At 40.5% G+C, this 25,848-nt stretch overlaps 1 protein-coding gene across 7 annotated transcripts in view; it reads right to left on the minus strand.

Annotated features, from left to right (window-relative positions):
• Window positions 1-25,848, minus strand: part of PLCH1 (phospholipase C eta 1) — a 247,135-nt gene that overhangs the window by 16,850 nt on the left and 204,437 nt on the right. For all 7 annotated transcript variants that reach the window (XM_081570572.1, XM_081570577.1, XM_081570578.1 and 4 more), the window contains 7 exons: window positions 22,284-22,445; window positions 17,844-17,915; window positions 14,665-14,756; window positions 8,227-8,324; window positions 2,265-2,444; window positions 2,066-2,173; window positions 503-627 (listed from right to left, as the gene is read on the minus strand). In XM_081570572.1, coding sequence (XP_081426698.1) covers window positions 503-627; window positions 2,066-2,173; window positions 2,265-2,444; window positions 8,227-8,324; window positions 14,665-14,756; window positions 17,844-17,915; window positions 22,284-22,445 — 837 coding nt within the window. The remainder of the gene's footprint in view (window positions 1-502; window positions 628-2,065; window positions 2,174-2,264; window positions 2,445-8,226; window positions 8,325-14,664; window positions 14,757-17,843; window positions 17,916-22,283; window positions 22,446-25,848) is intronic.

The raw sequence follows: 25,848 nt of genomic DNA on the forward strand, positions 1-25,848 counted from the left end.
AGAAGGCCAAGAGCAGGTATAGTGGGAATCATGGAATGACAGCTCTGAAAAGAGTGAAGGCTGTGGTTACAGAGGGAGACATTGTAAAATCATGCAACAGAAGTGCAGCAAGGGAAGAGTGAGTGACCTGTGGCCAGGGAGCAGGTGGCCAACGTGTAGAAGAGATGAGGGTCACAGCAGATGAAAAATGCAGAGAAGGTAAGACATTCTCCTGTTCAATGTTTCTATTAATAACAAAATTGCTCCTTGCATCTCAATTTAGCACTGCCAGTGTCCTTCTTGGATTGTGAATTGAATTGTATTGCACTCATGCCTCCAAAATAGATGATGCACTGCACTCCAGAAGGAACTGTGTGTACTTTGCCAGTAAGTCAGTTAATATCTGAGAAGCTGAGGTCAGGACTCATTTACAAACACACACACACATACACGGCACCCTCAGATGAAATGTAAACACAATAAGATAATCACATAATTAACCACTTGGTCATACATGGCTTACCTCTCCTCGGTCTCCAAACATGGAATCTGGAGGTTTGGGGAGTTGTTGTCCACTGATCACTTTCAGGATGAGCTGTTTTTTGGGGTTGGCAGGAAGTGGATCACCTGAGAAAGGGTTGAAAGTACCTAAGACAAATAGAGGTTAAAATCTAAGGTTGGTAGCATGGAAATTACACACACATATGCACACATACTGGAGAAGGGAATGGCAACCTACTCAAGTATTCTTGCCTGGAGAATACCCATGGACAGAGGAGCCTGGCATTTAAAGAATTAAATATACTGCATGGGTGGCTTAGTCACTCAGTCATGTCCAACTCTTTGCAACCCCATGGACTGTAGCCCACCAGGCTCCTCTGTCCATGGGGATTCTTCAGGCAAGAATACTGGAGTGGGTAGCCATACCCTCCTCCAGGGGATCTTCCCAACCCAGGGATCGAACCCAGGTCTCCCGCATTGCAGGCAGATTCTTCACCATCTGAGCCACCAGGGAAGCCAATGAATATTAGAGTGGGTAGCCTATCCCTTCTCCAGGGGATCTTCCTGACCCAAGAATTGAACTGGGGTCTCCTGCATTGCAGGCGGATTTTTTACCAGCTGAGCTACAGGGGAAAGCCAAATATCAGCCTACCAGGGAAGGCTGCAGAATTATTAAACAGTGGTGACAAGAGTTATTTACATTCCAAGTTGATAAAGCCACTATGGAAGACAGTATGGTGATTCCTTAAAAAACTAGGAATAAAATTACCATATGACCCAACAATCCCAATACTGGGCATAAACACTGAGAAAACCATAACTGAAAAAGACACATGTATCCCAATGTTCATTGCAGCACTATTTACAACAGCTAGGACATGGAAGCAATCTAGATGCCCATGGACAGATGAATGGGTAAAGAATATGTGGTACATATATACAGTGGAATATTACTCAGCCATTAAAAAGGAACACATTTGAGTCAGTGCTAATGAAGTGGATGAACCTAGAGCTTATTATACAGAGTGAAGTACATCAGAAAGAGAAAAACAAATATATTGTATATTAACACATATATATGGAATCTAGAAAGATGGTACTGATGAACCTATTTATAGGGCAGCAATGGAGATGCAGACATAGAGAACAGATTTATGGACAGGGTAGAGGGGGCAGGAAGGAGAGGGTGGGACGAATAGAAACAGGATCATAGAAACATATGCACTAACATATATAAAATAGGATAATCAACAGGAATTTGCTGTATAACTCAGGGAACGCAAACTAGGGCTCTGTGACATCCTAGAGGGCTGGGATGAGGTGGGAGGTGGGAGGGAGGGGACATATGTATACCTATGGCTGATCCATGTTGATGTATGGCTGGAAACCAACACAATATTGCAATTAACCTTCGATTAAAAATAAGTGTTTTTTTTTTAAAGAGTCCTTTATTTACATTCCAATACTTAATTTTTCTCGTTTTTAAAAATCATGTTGCAAAACACTGAGGCACTTTGCTTTCCCAAGTGCTCCTTCAGTAAAGTTCTCTGGCATTCAGAGATACGACTATGAAATTAACATGCACCTTTGCACATCTGCTGGGGTTTGAGAACGTAGCCGCAGTTGCCGTTTGTCTTGAATTTGGCTCGATTTAACTGCATCATTCGCCCTTCAGACTGGTAGTTCAGTGCCACTGTGCAAGTTCAAAGTTTAAGAGAATTAGGTAAGATAGAAGCCTAGACTCAAGACCCATGGAGAACCGCTCCTTCCAGAGGTATACACACCTAGCTGGCAACCTGCGTTCCAGTAGGGCAGAGGGTTGAAGTTACTGGAATCGATGCGGTAGGCAGAGGGATAAATCCTCGTGAGCTGCTTTTGGTTATAAATCATGAACTGCTCTGATTTCTGCTGAACCACTTGATGTGCTCTTGTTTCACTGAAGGATAACACATTTCCCGTGGTTCCTAACACAGTTTTTAACAAAGAAAACAGAAAAGTGAGAACTGCAGCAAAGAAAACACCACTCGTGAAAGATCCTGAGTCCGATTACACCAATAATAAAAGGCAGAGCAAAAGAGCAAATTCAACCGGAAGAGGCCCAGCTTCTGAGCAAGAAAGATCTATAAAATCCCACTCCCAGGACTCTTTTGCCATTTCACATCAGAGCTTTGCATCTTGTTCAGATAACTATTTTTGAATCCCATATTCTCTCAAGAGAATTCTCTCTCATCTCCCTACTTCATGTTGATCTGGCTAGTAGGAAGAGGGTAGAGAGGAAACATTTTCTAGGTGCCTGATTCAAACAGAATAGCTTTGCCAGACAGCAAGACACCTAAGGATAAATAAAACTATCTGTGCAACTCATTCCTGATAAAAGGGAGACAATCATGGAAGGCATCATTTAGAAAGCACACATGTGAAACACATTAAGTGACTGCATTTGCGGCTTAAAGAAATAAAGGGAAAAGAGTAATTCCCAAACAGGAAAACTGGGTTTTAAAGTTGATTTGAATAGAATCTTGAAGCCAGTCAAAACCTGTTTGGGGGAAAGGAATAATAATAGAAAAAGAATTCAAAAGAATATTATAAAGAAATGAAAGTTTCAGAAATAACAACAATCATCCACCTAGCCGAGTTTATAAATAATGGGGGAAAAAAATGGGAGGTTAAAAAAAAACAAAACAGGAAGCCAATATTAAAGTTTCTGCTTGGAGCATTATCATATAGGGATAATCTAGGACCAATGATGCTACAAGTTAGAGGGTCATGATGGAGTAAACCTCCAAATATTTAATATCCTACCCCTTTCTCTCAATTCTGTCTTTTTGTGCCACACATCTAGAAAGCCTCACCACTCCCATTCCTTCACTAAATATCCATACCTCATCCCAAAATAACCACCCAATCTCACCTGGACCTGTTGGAAGAGACCAGCCTAGATAAAGACCTCAACCTACCCAGAGTCTCATTTTCATTCCAGTGTGTACTCTGAACCCAGACTGAAGGACATGGCCCATGAACCAGAGTTGAATTACTGTTTTACTGGACCAGAACTATACCCAGACTGTACAAATGAATTTGTGCTCAGTCTCCCAGAGCCCCTGTGGTCCTCGGGGTTATACAGTCTTAGGTATCAAATACTGGCCAAATTGACTAGCAACTACATTCTAGAGTTGGAACTTGAAACAGTCATAAATACAAGTGAGAGGCAAAGAAATTAGAGAATTACAGTGTTTAATTTGATGATTTCCTGCATACAGACTCCTTATCATATATATCTTATTGACATAACTTTTTAGCAGTGGTTACATACCTCAAGCATACTAAAAATGATCATACTTGTTGATGAGGAATACTTTGAACATCAAAAAAGCAAGAGAGTTCCAGAAAAACATCTATTTCTGCTTTATTGACTATGCCAAAGTCTTTGACTGTGTGGATCACAATAAACTGTGGAAAATTCTGAAAGAGATGGGACTACCAGACCATCTGACCTGTCTCTTGAGAAACCTGTATGCAGGTCAGGAAGCAACAGTTAGAACTGGACATGGAACAATAGACTGGTTCCAAATAGGAAAAGGAGTACGTCAAGGCCGTATATTGTCACCCTGCTTATTTAACTTATATGCACAGTACATCATGAGAAATGCTGGGCTGGAAGAAACACAAGCTGGAATCAAGATTGCCCGGAGAAATATCAATAACCTCAGATATGCAGATGACACCACCCTTATGGCAGAAAGTGAAGAAGAACTAAAGAGCCTCTTGATGAAAGTGAAAGAGGAGAGTGAAAAAGTTGGCTTAAAGCTCAACATTCAGAAAAGCATCTGGTCCCACCACGTCATGGGAAATAGATGGGGAAACATTGGAAACAGTGTCAGACTTTATTTTTGGGGGCTCCAAAATCACTGCTGATGGTAATTGCAGCCATGAAATTAAAAGATGCTTACTCCTTGGAAGGAAGGTTACGGCCAACCTAGATAGCATATTTAAAAGCGGAGACATTACTTTGCCAACAAAAGTCCGTCTAGTCAAGGCTATGGTTTTTCCAGTGATCATGTATGGATGTGAGAGTTGGACGGTGGAGAAAGCTGAGCGCCACAGAATTGATGCTTTTGAACTGTGGTATTGGAAAAGACTCTTGAGAGTCCCTTGGACTGCAAGAAGATCCAATCAATCCATCCTAAAGGACATCAATCCTGGGTGTTCATTGGAAGGACTGATGTTGAAGCTGAAACTCCAATACTTTGGCCACCTCATACGAAGAGTTGACTCATTGGAAAAGACCCTAATGCTGGGTAGGATTGGGGGCAGGAGGAGAAGGGGACAACAGAGGATGAGATGGTTGGATGGCATCACTGACTCGATGGACATGGGTTTGGGTAGACTCCGGGAGTTTGGGGATGGACCGGGAGGCCTGGTGTGCTGCAATTCATGGGGTCGCAAAGAGTCGGACACGACTGAGCAACTGAACTGAACTGAATAAAAGAAAATATAGTCTTTTTGACAAACCACCTTCAGACGTAACAGCACTAAAATTAGTACCACTCTTTCCTCTCTCTACATAAATTAGGCACACCACATCATCAATAAGATGACCTTGCTAATTAGGCACATGTCAATTAGTATATTAATAGAGCTGAGTTGTTTTGCATTAGGATAAGCCATGCATTCATTATCTATTACTTTGTGGTGTACATAGACACACACACACACACACACACACACACACACAAGACAAAAATAGGTGATGTTCAAGAACTAAACAATCCTCAATATTATTTTCCATTAAGCTAATGGGATTATGATTTCCTGAGGCATGCAGTAGATATTATATTTCTATGAACCAAATATACCTCTAACTCCATTAAAATACTTCCCAAGTTTATTTTCTAGCTGTAGGCAGTTACTGGCTTCCCTTGTAGCTCAGTCAGGAAAAAACCTGCTTGCAACGCAGGAGACCTGGGTTCGATTCCTGGGTTGGAAAGATACCCTGGGGAAGGAAATGGCAACCCCCTCCAGTATTCTTGCCTGGAGAATCCCATGGACAGAGGAGCCTGGCAGGCTACAGTCCATGGAGTCACAACAGTCAGACACGACTTATCGACTAAACCAGCACCACCACTACCAGGCAGTTATTATAAGAATATGACATTCAGGTTATCACCTCATACTGGTCAGAATGGTCATCATCAAAAAGTCTACAAATAATAAATTCTGGAGACAGTGTGGAGAAAATGGAAACTTCTGCACTATTGCTGGGAATGCAAACTGTAGCAGCCACTATATTGAAAAGTGTGGAGGTTCCTTAAAAAGCTAAAAATAGGGCTACCATATGATCCAGCAATCCCACTCCTGGGCATATATCCAGATAACACAAAAACTCTAATTCAAAAAGATACATGCATCTTGATGTTCATAGCAGTACTATTTACAATAGCTAAGACATGGGAGCAACTTAAATGTCCATCCACAGACGAATGGATAAAGAAGATGTGGGGTGTGTGTGTATGTGTGTGTATGTGTGTGTGTATACATACATACATACATACATACACACACATACACACACACACAACAGAAAACTCAGCCATAAAAGAACAAAATAATGCCATTTGCAGCAATATGGATGAACCTAAAGATTATCATACTAAGTAAAGTAAGTCAGGCAAAGAAAGACAAATACTATGATATGATTTACATGTGGGATCTAAAGTATGACACAAATGAACTCATTTACACAATAGAAATAGACTCACAAACACAGAAAACAAACCTATGTTTACAAAAGAGGAAAGAGGTGGGATAAATGAGGAGTTTGGGATTAATATATACAACTATTAATGGAAACAGTGACAGAATTTATTTTCTTGGGCTCCCGAATCACTGCAGATGGTGGCTACAACCATAAAATTAAAAGACGCTTGCTCCTTGGAAGAAAGTGAAAGTGTTAGTCACTCAGTCAAGTCCAACTCTTTGTGACCCTCATGGACTGTAGCCCAAGCCCTCATGGACTTGTCTGGAATTTTCCAGACAAGAATATTGGAGTGGGTTGCCATGCCCTCCTCCAGGGGATCTTCCCAACCCAGGGATCAAACACAGGTCTCCTGCATTGCAGGCAGATTCCTTACCATCTGAGCCACTAGGGAAGTACCTTGGAAGAAATGCTATGACAAACCTAGACAGCATATTAAAAAGCAGAAACATTACTTTGCCAACAAAGACCCATATAGTCAAAGCTATGGTTTTTCCAGTAGTCATGTATGAATGTGAGAGTTGGACCATAAAGAAGGCTGAATACCAAAGAATTGATGCTTTTGAACTGTGGTGTTGGAGAAGACTCTTGAGAGTCCCTTAGACTGCAAGGAGATCAAACCCGTTACTCCTAAAAGAAATCAGTCCTGAATATTCATTGGAAGGACTGATGCTGAAGGTTCAATACTTTGGCCACCTGATGCAAAGAGCTGACCCATTAGAAAAGACCCTCAGGCTGGGAAACATTGAAGGCAGGAGGAGAAGGGGACAACAGAGGATGAGATGGTTGGATGGCATCACCAACTCGATGGACATGAGTTTGAGCAAGGTCCAGGAGATGGTGAAGATCAGGAAGGACAGGTGTGCTGTAGTCCATGGAGTCACAGAATTGGACATGACTAAGAAACTGAACAAAAACAAGAACAAAATACATAAAATAAATAACAAGGTCCTACTGTGTAGCACAAGGGACTAAATTCAACATCTTATAATAACTTCAATGGAAAAGAATCTGGAAAAAAAGAAGGTTCACTTTCTCAGAGGTCTACAGGTTTTCATATTCTCACACACAAAGTTCAATTTTTCTTAATAATTGTCATCATTTGAAGAAGGATTCAACATCAAAGGGAAGAAAATCTTCAGACAAAAAAGTATGCACTTGTAGAATAGGGGAAGAGAAAAGAAAGATCTGAGGAAAAATCCTGGAGGTTGTGAAGACACAAGACTCAGCACAATGTTGTTTTTGCGTCACTGAGACATGAGAAAACGGGAGGCTCTGATGTAATTTTCACTTCCACTGAAACTACAATTACACTGAAAACCCACATGACCATAGTTTATTTTCATAAGCACTCAATAACCGGACAAAACACAAGTGAGACGAGAAGAGGCTAAGGAGAAAGTGCAGCCAGCAGGAAGTCAGGGTAAGAAGAGTTGTGACTAGGATTTCTCAGCTCCACATACGGCAATTGATGGGTAAAAAGCTGTGAAAGAGCCAATGCTTCTGAACTGTCTGCTCTTTTTGTTACAACTGCAATCTGTGGGTTAAAGTATTTTCATCAAGGTCAAAACTCTCAATGAGAAAATATGGGGCATTTCAGGATGTTATTTTAGCCAATTAATTTCCTCTTTCTTCTAGTCATTCACACTTGGAATGGCCGTCTGTGATCTGACCATCAAACTAGGTCAAGTCTCCATAGTTTAAACACAGGGAAGACCTTGCTCTGATCCATCTGCCTTTTTAATAATAAAGTCCTCCTCTGCCCTGCAGGAAATGTCTCTGACCTCTAGCCAATTAGGCAAACAAAATGATCAATAGAGCGCTCCCTGTGAGCTAAGCATTGTTCCAGCAATCAGTTTCCTGACACTCAAGTTGGATTCTACGCAGTTCCAGAAATGTGTGCTGATGATTCGATTAACAAAAGTTAAATTAACAATTGACAAAGAAAGGTCAGGAGTGTTTATCCAGAAGGAAAAATACTCAGGCCTTACCATCATCCACAATGTCCTGGGCTGCCACAGAGTTTGTGTACACAACCAAATCAGAGAGCTCTCGACACAGCTTCATGGTTTTCCTTCGGCGGCCCAACCTGTAAAACACACCCAGGACTCATGACGTTTTAGAGCTGAAAGAGGTCGGGGCTTTTGGTTACTCCACCTTCCCTACCTACTCTGATGGAGCCAGGATTAGAACCCAAATGTGATTTTTAGTTCAGCACTGTCTCCACCACAACACTCAACTCATGGCTTTATTCACTGTTCAGCCAGATTTTATCCACAGTCTCTTCTCCTGAATTTATGAGTTCTGTTGTGAAGGGCTGGATTCCTACCATTACCCAACTGTGGAGTAATACCAGAGTTTACCAGGGAATCACTCTACTTTGGCAGGAGAACCAGCCTAGACTAAAAAGCAAATTATACAACTAAGAGTCCCTTGGACTGCAAGGAGATCAAATGAGTCAATCCTAAAGGAAATGAACCCTGAATACACATTGGAAGGACTGATGCTGAAGCTGAAGCCCCAATACTCTGACACCTGCTGCAAAAAGCTGACTTATTGGAAAAGACCCTGATGCTGGAAAAGATTGAGGGCAGGAGGAGAAGGGGGCAACAGAGGATGAAATGGTTGGATGGCATCACCAACTCAATGTACATGAGTTTGAGAAAACCCCAGAGATAGTGAAGGACAGGAAAGCCTGGTGTATGGCAGTCTATGGCATCACAAAGAGTCAGACACGACTTAGCGGCTGAACAATAATACCTCTAACAAGAAATACACCAAACTTTCCATAATCATTATCTTCTAGAGGTATATTTATAGTGATTTTGATTTTCTTCTTTATGCTTTTTCTACTAATATATTAATATATAATATATTAATTAATATTATTTCTATTAATATATTCTTCACTTACTCTCTCTATATATCTATACAGTATATACCCGATAAACCACTCCTAGGATTTCTTTTCCTCCACAACTTTACAAATTCTACCACTTGCTCTTTGCCTCAGTAAAATTCTCCACAGATTACCACATTCCCTTCACAGAAGCACTTTTCTCCTCCCAGAAAACATATAATCATTAAAAACTTCAGTCCTCACCAAATATACACAAATGGCCAATAAGAACATGACAAGAAGCTCATTAGTCATGGAGGAAATGCAAACCAAAATGAGATACCACTTCATGTCTACTTGGTTGGCTATAACCAAAAGGGCAGGTAGTAATGTGTGCTGGCAAGGATGAGGAGAAATTGGAATGTTCACACACTACTGGAGAATTTTAAATGGCTCAATTTCTTTGCCAACATAGTTTGGCACTTCAAAAAATGAAACAGTTACCATGTGACTCAGCAATTCCACTTTCAACTATATACCCAAGAGAAATTAAAACCTACATTTACAGAAAAACTTAGAAATGAATGTTCATAGCAGTATTATCTATAATAGCCAGAATGTAAAATCAACCTAAATATCTTTCAGCTAATGAACAAATAAAGTACAATATATTCATACAATGGAATATTATTCAACATAAAAAAGATGAAGTACATTCTACAACATGGATGAATCTTGGAAATATTATACTAAGTGAAAGAAGTCAGACAAAAATGGGCCAAATATGGTAGGATTCCATTTATAGGTAATGTCCAGAAAAGGCAAATCTATAGAGACAAAAAACAGATTAGTTGGGGGACTTTCCTGGTGGTCCAATGGTTAAGAATCTACACTCCCAATATAGGAGGCACAAGTTTGATCCCTGGTGTCGGAACTAAGATCCCCACATGCCACAGGATGTAGCCAAAAAAAAAAAAAAAAAGAAGTAGATTAGTTGGTATCAGGGGCTGGGAAATCTCTGCTAGTGGTAGAGTTTTTTTTGGTGTGGTGAAAATATTCTGGAATTAGATAGTGATGATATAGATTTATTCACTCTGTTATTATTTACTGAGCACCTAATGGAGATAAAATAGTGAACAAATCAGACAAAAATTCTTATCATAATGATATTTATAAACATTCAACAAAAGAATTAAGGTCAAAATGTGTCAATAACTCATTTGAGAAAGAAGACCTGAACACAAACAAGAATAAAAATCAATGGGAAGAAAGAGTCCATGTTCTTCCTTTACCATGTAATTAGGAAATTCTGTAGCCATAGGTGAAAAATCTGGTTTTGTGAAAGCAAATCATTATAAACGAATGTGAGGGAAGCCATGCCTAGAAATGACAAGTAAAGCCCCCAAGACACTCCATAGTACAGAGAATTTCTACATACAGTTCACTTTTTTTAATCCTTATCTAAAAATTGAGTTAGTTTATTGAAGTCCCAAAAGGCTACAATCATAGATGCTTGGGCCTTGATAGCTATTATGGGCAAATTTCTAAGTGATTTAAGTGAAGCATGGAACATGACTTTATGTGATGGCTTCCCTGGCTTTTGGGCTTCCCAGCTGGCACTAGCAGTAAAGAACCCACCTGCCAAAACAGGAGACATAAGAGATGTGGGTTCGATCCCTGTGTTGGAAGATGATTCAGGATTGAGCCTTTGCCAAACTTATATTTGAGAACATTCACAGCAGAGGTCTCCTGGAAAGTGACTCTATTCTCTTATATCCTTTAGTGTAACTATTTATACATACTGGATTTTCTGTACCCTAAGGGTAAGGACCATACACATCTTCTTTGCCCTTACTAATTAGCTACTATCTTATATATGGACATTCTGTTGAAGTGAGGCTCAAATACAAAACTGAATTCAACACTAAGTGATTCTTTCCTACAGGACCTCTACGCTTCCAATTTCGTCTTAGTCTTTCAATAAAGCCACGGGTGTGTGTGTGGACGTGCCTGTTTGTATATCTGTCTATCTATCTATGAAGCATATAATTTAGATTCCTTTGTGAGACTTACTGTATATATAGTCTTTCAGAAAATCCTATATCAAATTGTGTATCACAATTTGAGTTCTAAAATTATGATCCTTTTACGCATCACAAATTCTACTGGCAATTATAAAGCAGGCCTCCCTGGTGACTCAGTGGTGAAGAATCCGCCTGCCAGTGCAGGAGACATGGGTTTGATCCCTGGGTCAGGAAGACACCCTGGAGGAAGAAATGGCAGATCACCCCAGTATTCTTTCCCGGAGCACCCCATGGACAGAGGAGCCTAGTGGGCTATCGTCCATGGGGTCACAAGAGTCAGACATAACTTACTGACTCAATATCAAATAATAAAGCAGCAGCTGTTATTTTTGAGCACTTAGTTAATTGGGGTAGGGCTCATCAGACTAAACATTTGAAATCCTTTAATCCTTAAAATGACCATATGAAATAGATACAAATGAGGAGCCTACATAGCCCCGTTTTAAAGTTGGAGGAACAAGAGTTTGAAGTCTGGCTGATTTCAGATTCCCAGCTCTTCTCATGTGCTTATCATCTGTCTTCTACTTCAGTCTCCTGTAAAGCTCCTCTGTGCTACTTCATGTGGCCCTTCTCTCTTCTCTGAAGATACCTTTTACCTGACAACTGTTACAGTCAAATTCAGTTCAGTCACTCAGCTGTGTCCGACTCTTTGTGACCCCATGGACTGCAGCACGCCAAGCCTCCCCATCCATTACCAACTCCCAAAGATTACTCAAACTCATGCCCGTTGAGTCAGGGATGCCATCCAGCCATCTCATCCTCTGTTGTCCCCTTCTCCTCCTACCTTCAATCTTTCCCAGCATCAGGGTCTTTTCAAATGACTCAGTTCTTCGCATCAAGTGGCCAAAACATTGGAGTTTCAGCTTCAACATCAGTCCTTCCAATGAATATTCAGGATTGATTTCCCTTGGATGGACTGGTTGGATCTCCTTGCACGCCAAGGGACTCTCAAGAGTCTTCTCCAATACCACAGTTCAAAAGCATCAATTCTTCCATGCTCAGCTTTCGTTATAGTCCAACTCTCACATCCATACATAACTACTGGAAAAACCATAGCTTTGACTAGATGGACCTTTGTTGGCAAAGTAATGTCTCTGCTTTTTAATATGTTGTCTAGGTTGTTAATAACTTTTCTTCCAAGGAGTAAGCATCTTTTAATTTCATGGCTGCAATCACCATCAGCAGTGATTTTGGAGCTCAAAAAGTAAAGTCTGCCACTGCTTACCCATCTATTTGCTATGAAGTGATGGGACCAGATGCCATGATCTTTGTTTTCTGAATGTTGAGCTTTAAGCCAACTTTTTCACTCTCCTCTTTCACTTTCATCAAGAGGCTCTTTAGTTCTTCTTCACTTTCTGCCATAAGGGTGGTGTCATCTGCATATCTGAGGTTATTGATATTTCTCCCAGCAATCTTGATTCCAGCTTGTGCTTCATCCAGCCTAGGGTTTCTCATGATGTACTCTGCATATAAGTTAAATAAACATGGTGACAATATACAGCCTTCATGTACTCCTTTTCCTATTTGGAACCAGTCTGTTGTTCCATGTCCAGTTCTAACTGTTGCTTCCTGACTTGCATACAGATTTCTCAAGAGGCAGGTCAGGTGGTCTGGTATTCCCAATTCTTTCCGAATTTTCCACAGTTTATTGTGATCCACACAATAAGTCAAGGCTTATTGACTTATTAAAGGCTTTGGCATAGTCAATAAAGCAGAAATAGATGTTTTTCTGGAACTCTCTTGCTTTTTTGATGATCCAGTGGATGTTGGCAATTTGATCTCTGGTTCCTCTGCCTTTTCTAAATCCAGCTTGAACATCTGGAAGTTCACGGTTCACGTATTGCTGAAGCCTGGCTTGGAGAATTTTGAGCTTTACTTTACTAGCATGTGAGATGAGTGCAATTGTGGGGTAGTTTGAGGATTCTTTTGCATTGCCTTTCTTTGGAATTGGAACAAAATCTGACCTCTTCCAATCCTGTGGCCACTGCTGAGTTTTCCAAATTTGCTGGCATATCGAGTACAGCACTTTCACAGCATCATCTTTTAGGATTTGAAACAGCTCAACTGGAATTCCATCAACTCCACTAGCTTTGTTTGTAGTGATGCTTCCTGAGGCCCACTTGACTTCACATTCCAGGATGTCTGGCTCTAGGTGAGTGATCACACCATCGTGAATTATCTGGGTCGTGAAGATCTTTCTTGTACAGTTCTTCTGTGTATTTTTGCCACCTCTTCCTTAATACCTTCTGCTTCTGTTAGGTCCATACCATTTCTGTCCTTTTTGAGCCCATCTTTGCATGAAATGTTCCTTTGGTATCTCTAATTTTCTTGAAGAGATCTCTAGTCTTTCCCATTCTGTTGTTTTCCTCTATTTCTTTGCACTGATCACTAAGAAAGGCTTTCTTATCTCGCCTTGCTATTCTTTGGAACTCTGCATTCAAATGGGTATATCTTTCCTTTTCTCCTTTGCTTTTCATCTCTCTTCTTTTCACAGCTATTTGTAAAGCCTCCTCAGACAGCCATTTTGCCTTTTTGCATTTCTTTTCCTTTGGGACAGTCTTGCTCCCTGACTCCTGTACAATGTCACAAACCTCCATCCATAATTCATCATGCACTCTACCAGATCTAGTCCCTTAAATCTATTTCTCACTTACACTGTATAATTGTTAGGGATTTGATTTAGGTCATACCTGAATGGTCTAGTGGTTTTCCCTACTTTCTTCCATTTAAGTCTGAATTTGGCAATAAGGAGTTCATGATCTGAGCCACAGTCCGTTCCCAGTCTTGTTTTTGCTGACTCTATAGAGTTTCTCCATCTTTGGCTGCAAAGAATATAGTCAATCTGGTTTCAGTGTCAACCATCTAGTGATGTCCATGTGTAGAGTCTTCTCTTGTGTTGTTGGAAGAGGTTGTTTGCTATGACCAGTGCGTTCTCTTGGCAAAACTCTGTTAGCCTCTGCCCTGCTTCATTCTGTACTCCAAGGCCAAATTGCCTGTTACGCCAGGTGTTTCTTGACTTCCTACTTTTGCATTCCAGTCCCCTATAATGAAAAGGACATCTTTTTTTGGTGTTAGTTCTAGAAGGTCTTGTAGGTCTTCATAGAACCGTTCAACTTCAGCTTCTTCAGCATTACTGGTTGGGGCACAGAATTGGATTAACGTGATACTGAATGGTTTGCTTTGGAAACGAACAGAGATCATTCCGTCGTTTTTGAGATTGCATCCAAGTACTGCATTTCGGACTTTTTTGTTGACTATGACGGCTACTCCAATCCTTCCAAGGGATTCTTGCCTGTTACACCCAGCATTTATTAAGAGCCCACTGTGCACCAGGCTGTAAAAGTCCCCTACATATATTATGATCTCATATCCTGATCACATATCCCACTTCACTGAGCTCTTTACCTTGTGATCTGATTTTCTAGACATATACAACTAACTAGCCAAGCTGATGGGGATAGAGAGGTCCTGGAAACCTGAGTAAGAAACATGGGGAGTTTTCTTACCGGTACAGCTGGCCAGTTTCCTTGCCAGGATTCTGCTGTGCGTCCTCCTCCTCATCAGTACTATAAGATTTAGACCGTGATTTTGTGGTTTTCTGCCAGAAAAATCAGAGCAAACTTAACACAAACTCATTGCATCAGGTACCTCTACAATATACAGAAAAGGAAATGAACTTTAAAATACACACAGACACACAAGGACGGTAACCTGGAGAAAAATAATTGACCAAACATTGCAGTTTGCCTTAGCAACAAGCATTTGTTGTTTAGTCACTAAGCCATGTCTAACTCATTTGGGACTCTATGGACTGTAGCCTGCCAGGTTCCTCTGTCCATGGGATTTCTCAGGCAAGAAAGCTGGAGTGGTGGCCATTTCCTACTCCAGGGGATCTTCCCAATCTGGAGATAAAAACCGCATTTCCTGTGGCTCCTGCATTGGTAGGCAGTTTCTTTACCACTGACCCACCTGTGAAGCCTAATAACAAGAGTGTCTTTAGCCAAAATTATCTTAAAATAATCAAGGCAAAACTGAGAGTTTCATGCTGTAAAACTGACTTCTAAGGCACATAAAATATAGATCTTAGACTATTAGTCATGCGTTAAAGGTTTCCATGAGGGGTAGGTTCAAATTGCAATATTTATTTAAATGATTATAAGGGATAAAGTGTCCTCATATAGAAAGCTCACTGTTCCTTTTGAATTACTTATAAAAAGCAGATTTCATTAAAAAAAAAAAAAAGACAAGCAGTAATTTTTTAAATGAATAACTCCCATTCTTGCTTTTGTTCAGTATGGACTCAAAAACTTATCTAAGTCAAACTGTTCTTTTGAGATTTTGACCTATTTTAATTTCCAGAGCTAAATGAAGGTTATTACCTATGATATTCAGGCTGAAAGACTGTAGGACTAACCTGATGTCTTTGGACAGATTAGCTATTAGACACAAAACCTCTTAGCAATGATGCAGTTTCATCCCCACAACACTGGAAATAAACCCAATATTTGACAACACATATCTCAACAACACAAATAATGGGGATGGACCCTAGTAACTGCAGAAAACTATGCCACCAAAAACTCAGCTTCTACAAACAAAGGTAAAACTTTTAGACAAGTACCCTGGACATCTGGGGAACATGTCTTAGAAAAGGAAAGGGACTCCATCCCCACATTACCATAGGATCAAATTGCCTTCCAGATTTTCTCATTCATAATCAACAAAAAAAGCAAGCTATACTATTGGCATAAATGCACTCAACTCTACTGCACTGACAGCAAGGCACCAATTTAGTCTGAAACCTTCTCAGGTCTTGGTTATGCCTTGAGGACCACATTGTACCTAGAGTAGGAACCCAAGCATCTGATGAGCTCATGTTTCAGACTGGCCTCTCACCATGCTGATAAATCAGTTAATCTCTCAAGTTTCCTGTTGTACTTTTCCTAAAGGGCAGAAAAATAACATCTATCTTAAAGGATTATTATTTTTGTGATGATTAAATAAAATGGCATGGAAAGTTGTATAAACTTTGCATAAACTTTCAGTTTAAAATACTATTAACTTTTAAAAAAATAACTTATAAAGTCTTGAGGACATTCATTCTTATGACTCAAGACATAATAAAGTCCAATTCTGTAGTAGCTGAAGTAACCCCTAAAAGCTTTACTTTAGAAAATAATTTTAATTTAAATGAGTAGTTGTAATCAAGAAATGAAATATTCTTCAATTCCATATATAGTTAGTAATTTGAAGAGCTACAAAAATAATAAATCTATTTCTCAGGTTCATTTTAAAATATAAAATGCAAAAAGCAGAAATAAGTAATAATTATCAACCACAGGTATTTGGAGAAACGATGATATGCTTTCTTTATATAAAGTTTTGACACATCATGATTAGCATACCATATAATCAGTTTTCATCTTACTTTTTTAAGGTTTTGCATGTTGAACTCTTTAGAAAGATCATCTTTCAATGGCTGCATAATTGTCTATTGTGTGAATGAATCATAATTTACTTAAGCAGTCTATATGGGAGAACATTTTTATTGTTTTCAGTTTATTATGATTATTTTGTCCAAACTTTTAATAAATTATCCTATTGATGGGCAGGAAATTCTAGATACAATGTTCTTTAAAGTACAAGAAATGGCCTTGGGAAACCTCATGCATAAAGTTCATCACTTAATAACTGATTTCTTATTTAACATGCTTTACCTTTTTATTGATGTATCACATACACTTAGAAAAGTACAAGAACCGTAAGTGTACAGCATGATGGCTTTCCACACGTGAAACCACCCAAATGAGGAAATGGAATATTATCTGCCCCAAAGTCTTCAGATTCTCCCACTTGGTCATCACCTTCTCCCGAGAAGTAACTACTATCCTGACTTTAACCCCATAGATTTTTGGGGGGCCTATTTTTGAGGTTCATATAAATGGACTCAAACTACATGCACTCTTCTGGGTCTGGCTTCTTTTGCTCAATGTCATATTTACAAAGATCACACTATTGCATGTAGTTCTAGTTTTGTCATTCTCATTGCTGATATTCTCTTACACCAATACATCATCATTTTTATTCATTCTATCGTTGATAGACATTTGAACTGTTTCCTATTTGTACTATTACAAATAAGGCCCCTATAAATATCATTGCTTCAGTCTCATGACACACACCTAACAATAGAACCGATAAGCCGCTCATGGTTCATAGAGCGGTTGAGTAGATACTGTGAGGGTGTTATTGTGGAGGATGTATGTAGAATCTCAATATCATTCTAATTTACATCTCCCAGGACTGATCAGGGGAGCACCTTTTCCATATCAGTCACTTGGATATCTTCTGTTGTGAAGCACAGTTAAGTCTTTTGCTCATTTTTTAAAAATTAGGGTGCTTTCTATTGATTTGTAGAGATTTTTTAATATATTCAGGATATAAGTCCTTTGTGTGATACGTGTAGTGAAAATATTATTTCCCAGTATGCTATTTGCTCTTTCATACTTTTGATGAACAGAAGTTCTTAAATTTTAAAGTAGTTTCACTACCAATCTTCTCCTTTTCTGGGGTCCTGTTTAAGGAATCTACAGCTCTTCCAAGGTCATGATGATATTCTCCTGTTACCTTCTAGACTCTTTAAATTAACTGAGTTATGAACACTTATCACTCTTCATTCATTTACCTTATGTTTTCCGAAGTTGGTCATGAGGGATCGTCCATGTGCTTTCTTTCCACTTTCTTTTGCATCTGGATGCTGAGTAAATAAAGCATAATATGATTGTTTTTCTTCTGTTTTTGTTTCTTCCTCAATTCTGGTGGAAGGGCATGGGGCCCCCCTCTCCTTCTGCCTCCAGGCGGGCAGCGAGCAAGTGCTGCTCATTTCTTCCTGCTCTGCCCTCCACTTTCCTGCAGGTGCTGTGTCTGTCTTCAGAAAGGGGGGCATGCACAGGCTAGAGGTCTCTACTCCAGGGGGCAGAAAGCCACCCTGCTAAAAGGGTTTAGACTCTTATCCAATTGCCATCCCTAAAAATATGCATTAGGTGACTCACACGACCTAAGGGGAGACCTATAGGCCCTCCCTGCCCTCCCAGGACTTCCAGCTGAACAGAGATCATCTCATAAAAGGGAAGAATGTGGGTGAGCAAAACCACCTCAAATCAAAAGGTCAGGGAGAGCATCTACATATATCTATAGAAACTAATTAAAGATGCAATTCAGAAGCAGGAGGTTGGGTTGGGGAAAGAGGCAGTTCAAAAAATGTTGGAGAAGGGTGGGTAGCAGGTTTACAGGTTTATATGTTTTGGCTGGTTTATATGTATTGACCGCCTTTGAAGATCTATTAAAGCTGATCATTAACTCTTCAAAAGCCCTGGAATTAAGAAAGTAGTTCAGATGTGGTATAGAAGTAACTCTGCTCTCCAGGTTAGAAGATGCAATTCTGCCACCAAGCAGTCACAGGGGCTTTGGCAAAACTCACTCTCTTGACCTCAGTTCTCTTATCTGTGACTTGGGGGGAGGTATACACCAATTAACCTCTGAGTTCCTTTCTAGTTCTAGTAGCTCATCCCTCAGTAGGGGAACATGTCATCTATTATCCAAAACAGGACTCTGAAGAGTAAAATGGGGCACTTTTAGTAATGACACTGGGACAACAGGTATGAAGTAGGGCTGTCCCAGGCAGGTTGAGGTATAAGGTCATGTATTTAACAGGCACCTACTATGGCCCAAGGACTATACCAAGTACATTACATACATTCTCTAATTCTAATACATACAACCACCCCTAGAGACAACTGAAATTAAAATCCCAGTTTTGCAGATAATAAAAACTAAAGTATAGCAAAGTTAGATAACATGCCCAAAGTTGCAAAGCCGGTTGATGATAAAACAGGGATTCTGTATAGTTCTGTCTCCTGTCTGACTTGCTACCTCTCCCCTACTCTATATTCCCTCTTTATGTAGAAGTATATACAAATATCTCTCCCCAACTTGACCTCTCCTTGAGCATCAACACCACACTGTTAATTGAATTAATGAATCAGACATCATGATAAGAACTTGGCATGTATACAAGGGAGACAGCAAGCAAGAGAGGTGCAGACCCTGTTCCTCCCTGGGCTTGCACTCTAATGATGGACACAAATGATCATAACACACTTGAACAAGACTATGATGGGGAAGGTTCAGCATGCTGCCTCGTGACAGAGAAGGCGGATTAAGAAGGACTTCTAAGGGGACATGTTACAAAAGCTGAAGCCAGAGATAGGTAGACATTGTCTACGTGATGTGAAAAACAAGGGTGCTGTGGCCAAGGAAAGTGTGAACACAAAGGCCAGATGCTGTAAACATGGTACCTTCCAGGAAACTAAGTGGGGTGTGTGTGTTTATATTATACTGGAACTGGGATGTAAAAAAGGGGTGGATTCAAGGACTTAAGGCAGGCATCCTTCCTGTATATACTAAGTTCTTCCATTGTGAAGGATGAGATTTCATTGTTATTTTATGTCAGGGATCTCCAGGAAAAAGATGGCACAGCAGCACACACTACTGCACTGCTGGGTGCTGATCCAGGGGGGAAGGGAGCTGAAGTGAGCATTGTCCTGAAACCCACAGCATGTTCTCAGGCTTGGCTTCACATATGCACATGTATCTGACACAGATGGACTTCTCTCAACAGTAACTATTCTTTGTTTGCCCACTGAGTCAAAACCATATTTAAAAAACTAACACAACAGCAGGGTTAAAAAAATCTTAACACTTTGTAGTCAGTTTAAGTCACAGGCTCCATTTACTTTATGCAAGTACAATGCATTCTTGCAGTCATCCAGATTTAAGGGAGAGTAAAAAATAAGAAAAAGGAGGATGAGCTTTGTCCTACCACATATCTGAAATCTGAAGTCCCCTGCTGTCTTACTTGATGAGGAAATTACCATTAGGATCTCTTCCATAAAAGAAAGATGAACCTGTTTTGTCTCTTCAAAAATCTCTAAGACCTACTGTTGCCTTTCCAGTTGGGATGATCTAGGATGGAGCAAAGTCTTCTTCAAAAGCATAAGGGGAAGTGATTGGTCCAGATTAGCCAAAGAAAGTTCACCAGAAACAAGAAGCAGAAATCAAGCTGCACAAACCAAATGTGATTTGACAGATATTTGTGTGGTTGAAAATAGAGGCTGGAGGCCAGGGAGGAAGGGGTGAGGCTTACAGCTATTTTCAGAAATGCTTAAGAAAATGCAAAACTGTATGATAAACTGTAGGGCAGTGATGCTGTAATTGACATGCTGTTTGTCCCCCAACAATTCGTTCTGCCCATCCAGCATGGAGTTTCAGAAGTGCCAGTTCCAGGGATAAGTGGTCATTGGCATCAGCAAGCCAATGTTATCCTATACCCATGCTGATTTACTGTTCCAAGGAGAACACATACACAGGGTCACAGGGATCAGCTCAGGGGTCATCACATGAGCTAAGCTGCCCACCCAGAACTCAGTACAAATTCTGGTTTCTTGGATGAGGCACATTCACTGTCTCACTCTCTCTGGGCTTGGACCAAGAAACACGTAGTTCAGGGGCCTGCTGGCAGTCACCCTGCAACCACCAGGAGAGGGGAAACCAGCCAGGGGATGATGCTAATTACATGGTAGCTAGAACAGAAAGACATGTCTTTGATGACCCTGCTTAGCCTCTGAATTAAGCCCACCTTGAAGGCCATTCTGCAAATGAACTTGCCACTTACCTAACCCAACATCTTTCTTCATTATTTAAGCCACTTTGAATGAGGTTTTCTATGTTTGGAAGCAAAACAGACCTAAGAATCAGCAAGGTGTTTGAATGGCTGGACTTCTGTAGGGTCTAGAAAGTAACCACCAATGCTGCGTGGTCACTCAGATCCAAGATCCAATGATCTTCCCTCTGCTGGGGCATGCTGAGCCCTGGAGGACAGACAGCAGTAGCAGGGGAGGCTGCTGTCAGCTAAGCCAGAGACCACATGGATCTCCTTTGAGCCAGAATGCATGCCCTCAATGTTCTGCCATGATGACATCAATAAACCCACCATCTCTCTCCCTTGCCCATTTGTACTTTATCAGAAGTCAGAATAAAAATCTCACCCAGAGCCTAAACCATTCATTCATTCAACAACTATGTATGAGGGTCATAACAAGTCCCAGGCACTAGACACGTTAGAAAAATAATGGTTATCAAGACTGACATGGTTCCTGCCTTCATGAGATCTTATAGTCTAGTTGAGAAGATAAGATATTGAACAAGAAATTGCAAATAAACTTCTTTAAAAAGAAGATACAACAGACTACCATCAACAATATAAAAGGGATAACTAATGTAATCTAGGGGTCAAGGCAGGACTCATTCAGAATACCACATAGATGCTGGAATTTAAAAGCCTAAGTAGAAGTTAGCTAGAGTAAATGTGGGAATGGAGTGTTTCAAGTAGAGAAAATGGAAAGTGAGGAAGACAAAGGCAGTTAGAGGATTGTGGCTAGTGTGACAATTGTGGATGATGGTGGATGGGGAAATAGGGAGATATGAGACTGCAGAGGTAGGTGAGAATGCAATTATGTGGGTCCTTGAAAGCCCAGTTAAAGAGTCTGTCATTTATCCCAAGCATAACAGGAAGCCACTGAAAAATTCTGAACAGTGGAGTGACATGATCAGCTTTGAATTTTTAAAATCTCTTGCTGATTTCAGAGAGGAGGTTAGATTGCAAGAGGGCAAGAGAAGTCTAAGTGAGAGTTGACACTGGCCTGTGGACATGCCATAGAGAAGAGAGGTGGACAGACACATATTTAGGAGTGTGATCAACAGGGCATGGAGGCCGCCTGAATGAGCCCTCAACCTCACCTAAGCACTCGCCGGGAAGGTGACTGCAGGGACATGGGGCTTTGTCCCAAGGATCCCAGTGAAGCAGGTCCACTCCCACCCATGCACTTTAATCTATTATTCACTATTTCCAACATCATTTTGCAGGAGGAGACTTTCATTTTTCCAGCAATATAAGGGCAGAAACGGAAGAAACTGGAGCATTCCAAAAAAAGACAGATGATCAGAAACAAAGCATAAGGTGCTTTCTTTTTCCTGTCGAGGACAAGTACAAGAAGGAATTGTATACCTGCTTCAGGTGTGCATTTAAGCCTTCATGCGTGGCCTTCAGGAGTGCCCTTACTGTGAAACTATCAGGATCTTCCTTGTCTCGAATTTGAGATTCTTTTAACAGCGACTCCAGTTTTTTCCTTATGAAAGATTCCACCTGATGCTCAGTGGTCCCATTATTCTGCAAAGAATTAAGCAATGGAAATCATGTCTCTTAAGAAACACAGTCTCTTAGAACACACCTTCACTCAAACCAGCATTGCTGCTATAATTTCTCTCTCAATTACCTGTAAGGAGTTAAGCTTATTGTACCAGTTTTGTCCATCTCCTGCCAGCCCTCCACCAATCCCATAAAATAATGATGACTATGGCTGCATTCAACTTTCAGCAACCTTATAGTGTTATCATCATTTCTACTTCAGAGATGTAGAATCTGATGCTTAGAGAAATTAAATAAGTTGCTCCAGGATACAAAGCTAGTAAGTAACTGAGGCAGGATTCAAACTTGGGGCTTTTAGACACTAAGTTTTCTATATCTACTGGGTTGACTGAAAAGCTTGTTTGGATTTTTCCATATGATGTTCTGGAAAAACCTGAACAAACATTTTGGCCAACCCAATACACAGGCAAATTTGAGCAAGAATATGCTACTTAAATCACTTCCTTCACTGAGGGGAAAAGAATGCTGTAGAAATCTCTGGAAGCAAGGATTATTCTGAGATAAAATTTCTTTCCTATCTCTGCACCACTGTGTAATTGGAGAGAACTCACTATTGACCTGTGCCATGACTAGGCACTGTAATTACTTTAAGATGGCAACTAACTTCAACTGTTTTGGGTAAAAAAGATCTGCTGTGTCCAGATGATAACTGTACAATTTTTAGATGATCAAGGGACCCAGATTTCCTAGAAGTCTGCTTAGCAGCACAGCTTTTTGGTCCCCTGTTCTACCTGAAACCAATGGCCCAAGCTCTGCTCACCTCCCCTCTCCTTCTCAGCTCCTAACCCCTCTCCCAGGGTTCAACATTCTTCTGTGAACTCTTCAACCACTTGTTAGAGGCCAACCCATCCAAAGTTAAGGAACACTCCTCTGCCAGAACAATTCCCCTAGTACTCACTAAAAGTTTAAGACCCACTTTCTGCTTGCAAATTTGTTACTAAGAGGTTATTATACTTAAAATACAGAACAGGCAGTTTTTCAGTAATACATTCATTTTCACAAAATCTTGTAAGGGCAAAGCAATATAAATACAAAGGGAAATTGGGGGGAAAAAAAGGCTACATCAGGATAGGTTATTGAATTTCCCTGTATTAACATCACATGTATGAATATCTTTAATATACCCAGTGAATGAGGCACTGGAGGCCCTCAGGCCCTGCAGGTGATGCAGAGATGGAAAAGAGCTGGCCCTTGACATCAGCCAAGACCCCACTAGGCTAACAAAGGCATGTCCTCAAATAACCAACCCTGGTCTGCACAGTTGCCTGCAAAAAGCACAAATGACCACACAACAGTGGTTCTGAGAAGGAATATGGCATTTCTGCCTGAGTGACCGCAAAGATCTCATAGAAGAGGGGAAAGGGGGGACGCTGTAGGGCAACTAAAACTTCAACAGTAATGAAGAGATAGGCTTTCCTATCATCCATCATTCTAGTAAAGATTTTATATTAGCAAAGTATGTTTTATGAATACAGGAACAGCTTTGTTTTCATGGAGCAGAAGTTCATGAAAGAGGGTGTGAAGTGAAAGTCGCTCAGTCATGTCCAACTCTTTGAGACCCCAAGGACTATACAGTTCATGGAATTCTCCAGGCTAGAATATCGGAGTGGGTAGCCATTCCCTTCTCCAGGGGATCTTCCCAACCCAAGGGTTGAACCCAGGTCTCCCGCATTGCAGGCAGATTCTTTACCAACTGAGCTACCAGGGAAGTCCCCATGAAGGAGAGTAATGGTGGATAAAACTGAAAAAGTACTTTGGGGCCAGGCCGTGGAAACACTTAAAATCCAGCAGTCAAGAGGTATGGAGTTGCTGAGAGACTCTGAGTAGACAAGTGTCTGGATCACATTGTAGAAATAATATTAACCAGGCAGCGTGTGCAGAAAGATGAAAGATACCTATAGGTGAAAAGCCAGGCACATCAGTTCCCACTACGAGTATTAAGGCCAATGTGCTGGTGGCGGATTTAATAAAGATGACCGAGTCTGAGAGCATTTTGCATAAAACAAACACATCCTGAGCTGTTACATGCAAGATGAAAGCATTGATAAGCACAATCCCACTGTCATAGAACTCTCAGTGTCACCGAGGAGACAGACACATCAGTGGATAATTACATAACAGGTGCAAGTAGGGTGATGGATGTAAGGGGTTTCATGGGTGTGTGGAGGAGGAACACAAGGGGGGTGTTCCTTGGGAATGCAGCAGAGACATCCAGGGGCAGAGAACACTGGAGCCAGGTCTTAAAAGATGTGTGTGCCCATGGCTGATTCATGATGATATATGGCAGAAGCCAGCACAACATTGTAAAGAAATTATCCTCCAATGAATTTTTTTTAAAAAATGCAAAAAACAAAAAGAAGAGCGTACTAGGTTCCTGCGGCTGCTGTAATAAATTACCACATACCTGGTAGCTTAAAGTCAAGAGATGTTTATTTTCTCACAGCATCAGAGGCCAAAACTATGAAAGCAAGCTGTTTTCAGGGCTACATTCAGCCTCTCACAGGCTCTAAGGGGAAAAATCCTTCCCTGCTTCTTCCATTTTACGGTGGTGCCAAGCTTTCCTTGGCTTGTGGCTGCAGAACTCTAGCCTCTTCCTCTGTCTTCACATGGCCTTTGATGTGTCCTCACTCCTAACATTAATAAAAGGTGGCTGCTCCCACAAAAAAAGATACTTGTCACTGCATTTAAGACTGAGTTAATCCAGAACAATCTCATTTCTAGATTCTTAACCTAGTTACATCTACAAAGACTCTTTTTCCAATTAAGGTCATAGTCATAGGTACCAAAGAGTAGGACTTAGACACATCTTTTGGTGGCCACAAATCAACCCACTGTGATGAACAGGAGTTGATAATCTGGCAAAGAGTAGGGTGATAGCATTCCAGTGTGAGCAAATGCCTATAGAACACAGCATCAGTGAGAACTAGTGACCACATGAACATGGACAAAAGAATACTGGGGACACAGATAAAGCAACTAAGACTTTATACATTGTATTGCGGCTCACAAAGCATAGTCATATGACAATGCTTCCTTTGAGCTGTGCAAGACCCTTTAAGGCTCTATAGGTCTAGTTCAGTTTTACTCATAAGAGTGCAGAGGCAGAAAGGTTCAATGACTTGTCCAAATAACATGAAGTGTGTGAGTTGGAGCCTAAGACTTCCAATTCAAAATTCTGTGTGTATTTCACTACACGGTGCTGCAGAAAAAGATAAGTTATACTGTTACAGAAAAAGATGAATTCCTGAGTGAAATTAATCATGACCAGGCTCATATTTAAGATAATCTTTATTCCTTTGTGACACCTGGGAAATAGATCATCACAAACCTACTTGAGAAAAACAGTAGGTTTCACTTAAGGTCA

This window comes from Giraffa tippelskirchi, chromosome 2, assembly GCF_054371585.1.
Source record: "Giraffa tippelskirchi isolate mGirTip1 chromosome 2, T2T-mGirTip1v1.2.pri, whole genome shotgun sequence".
NCBI classification, from domain to species: domain Eukaryota; kingdom Metazoa; phylum Chordata; class Mammalia; order Artiodactyla; family Giraffidae; genus Giraffa; species Giraffa tippelskirchi.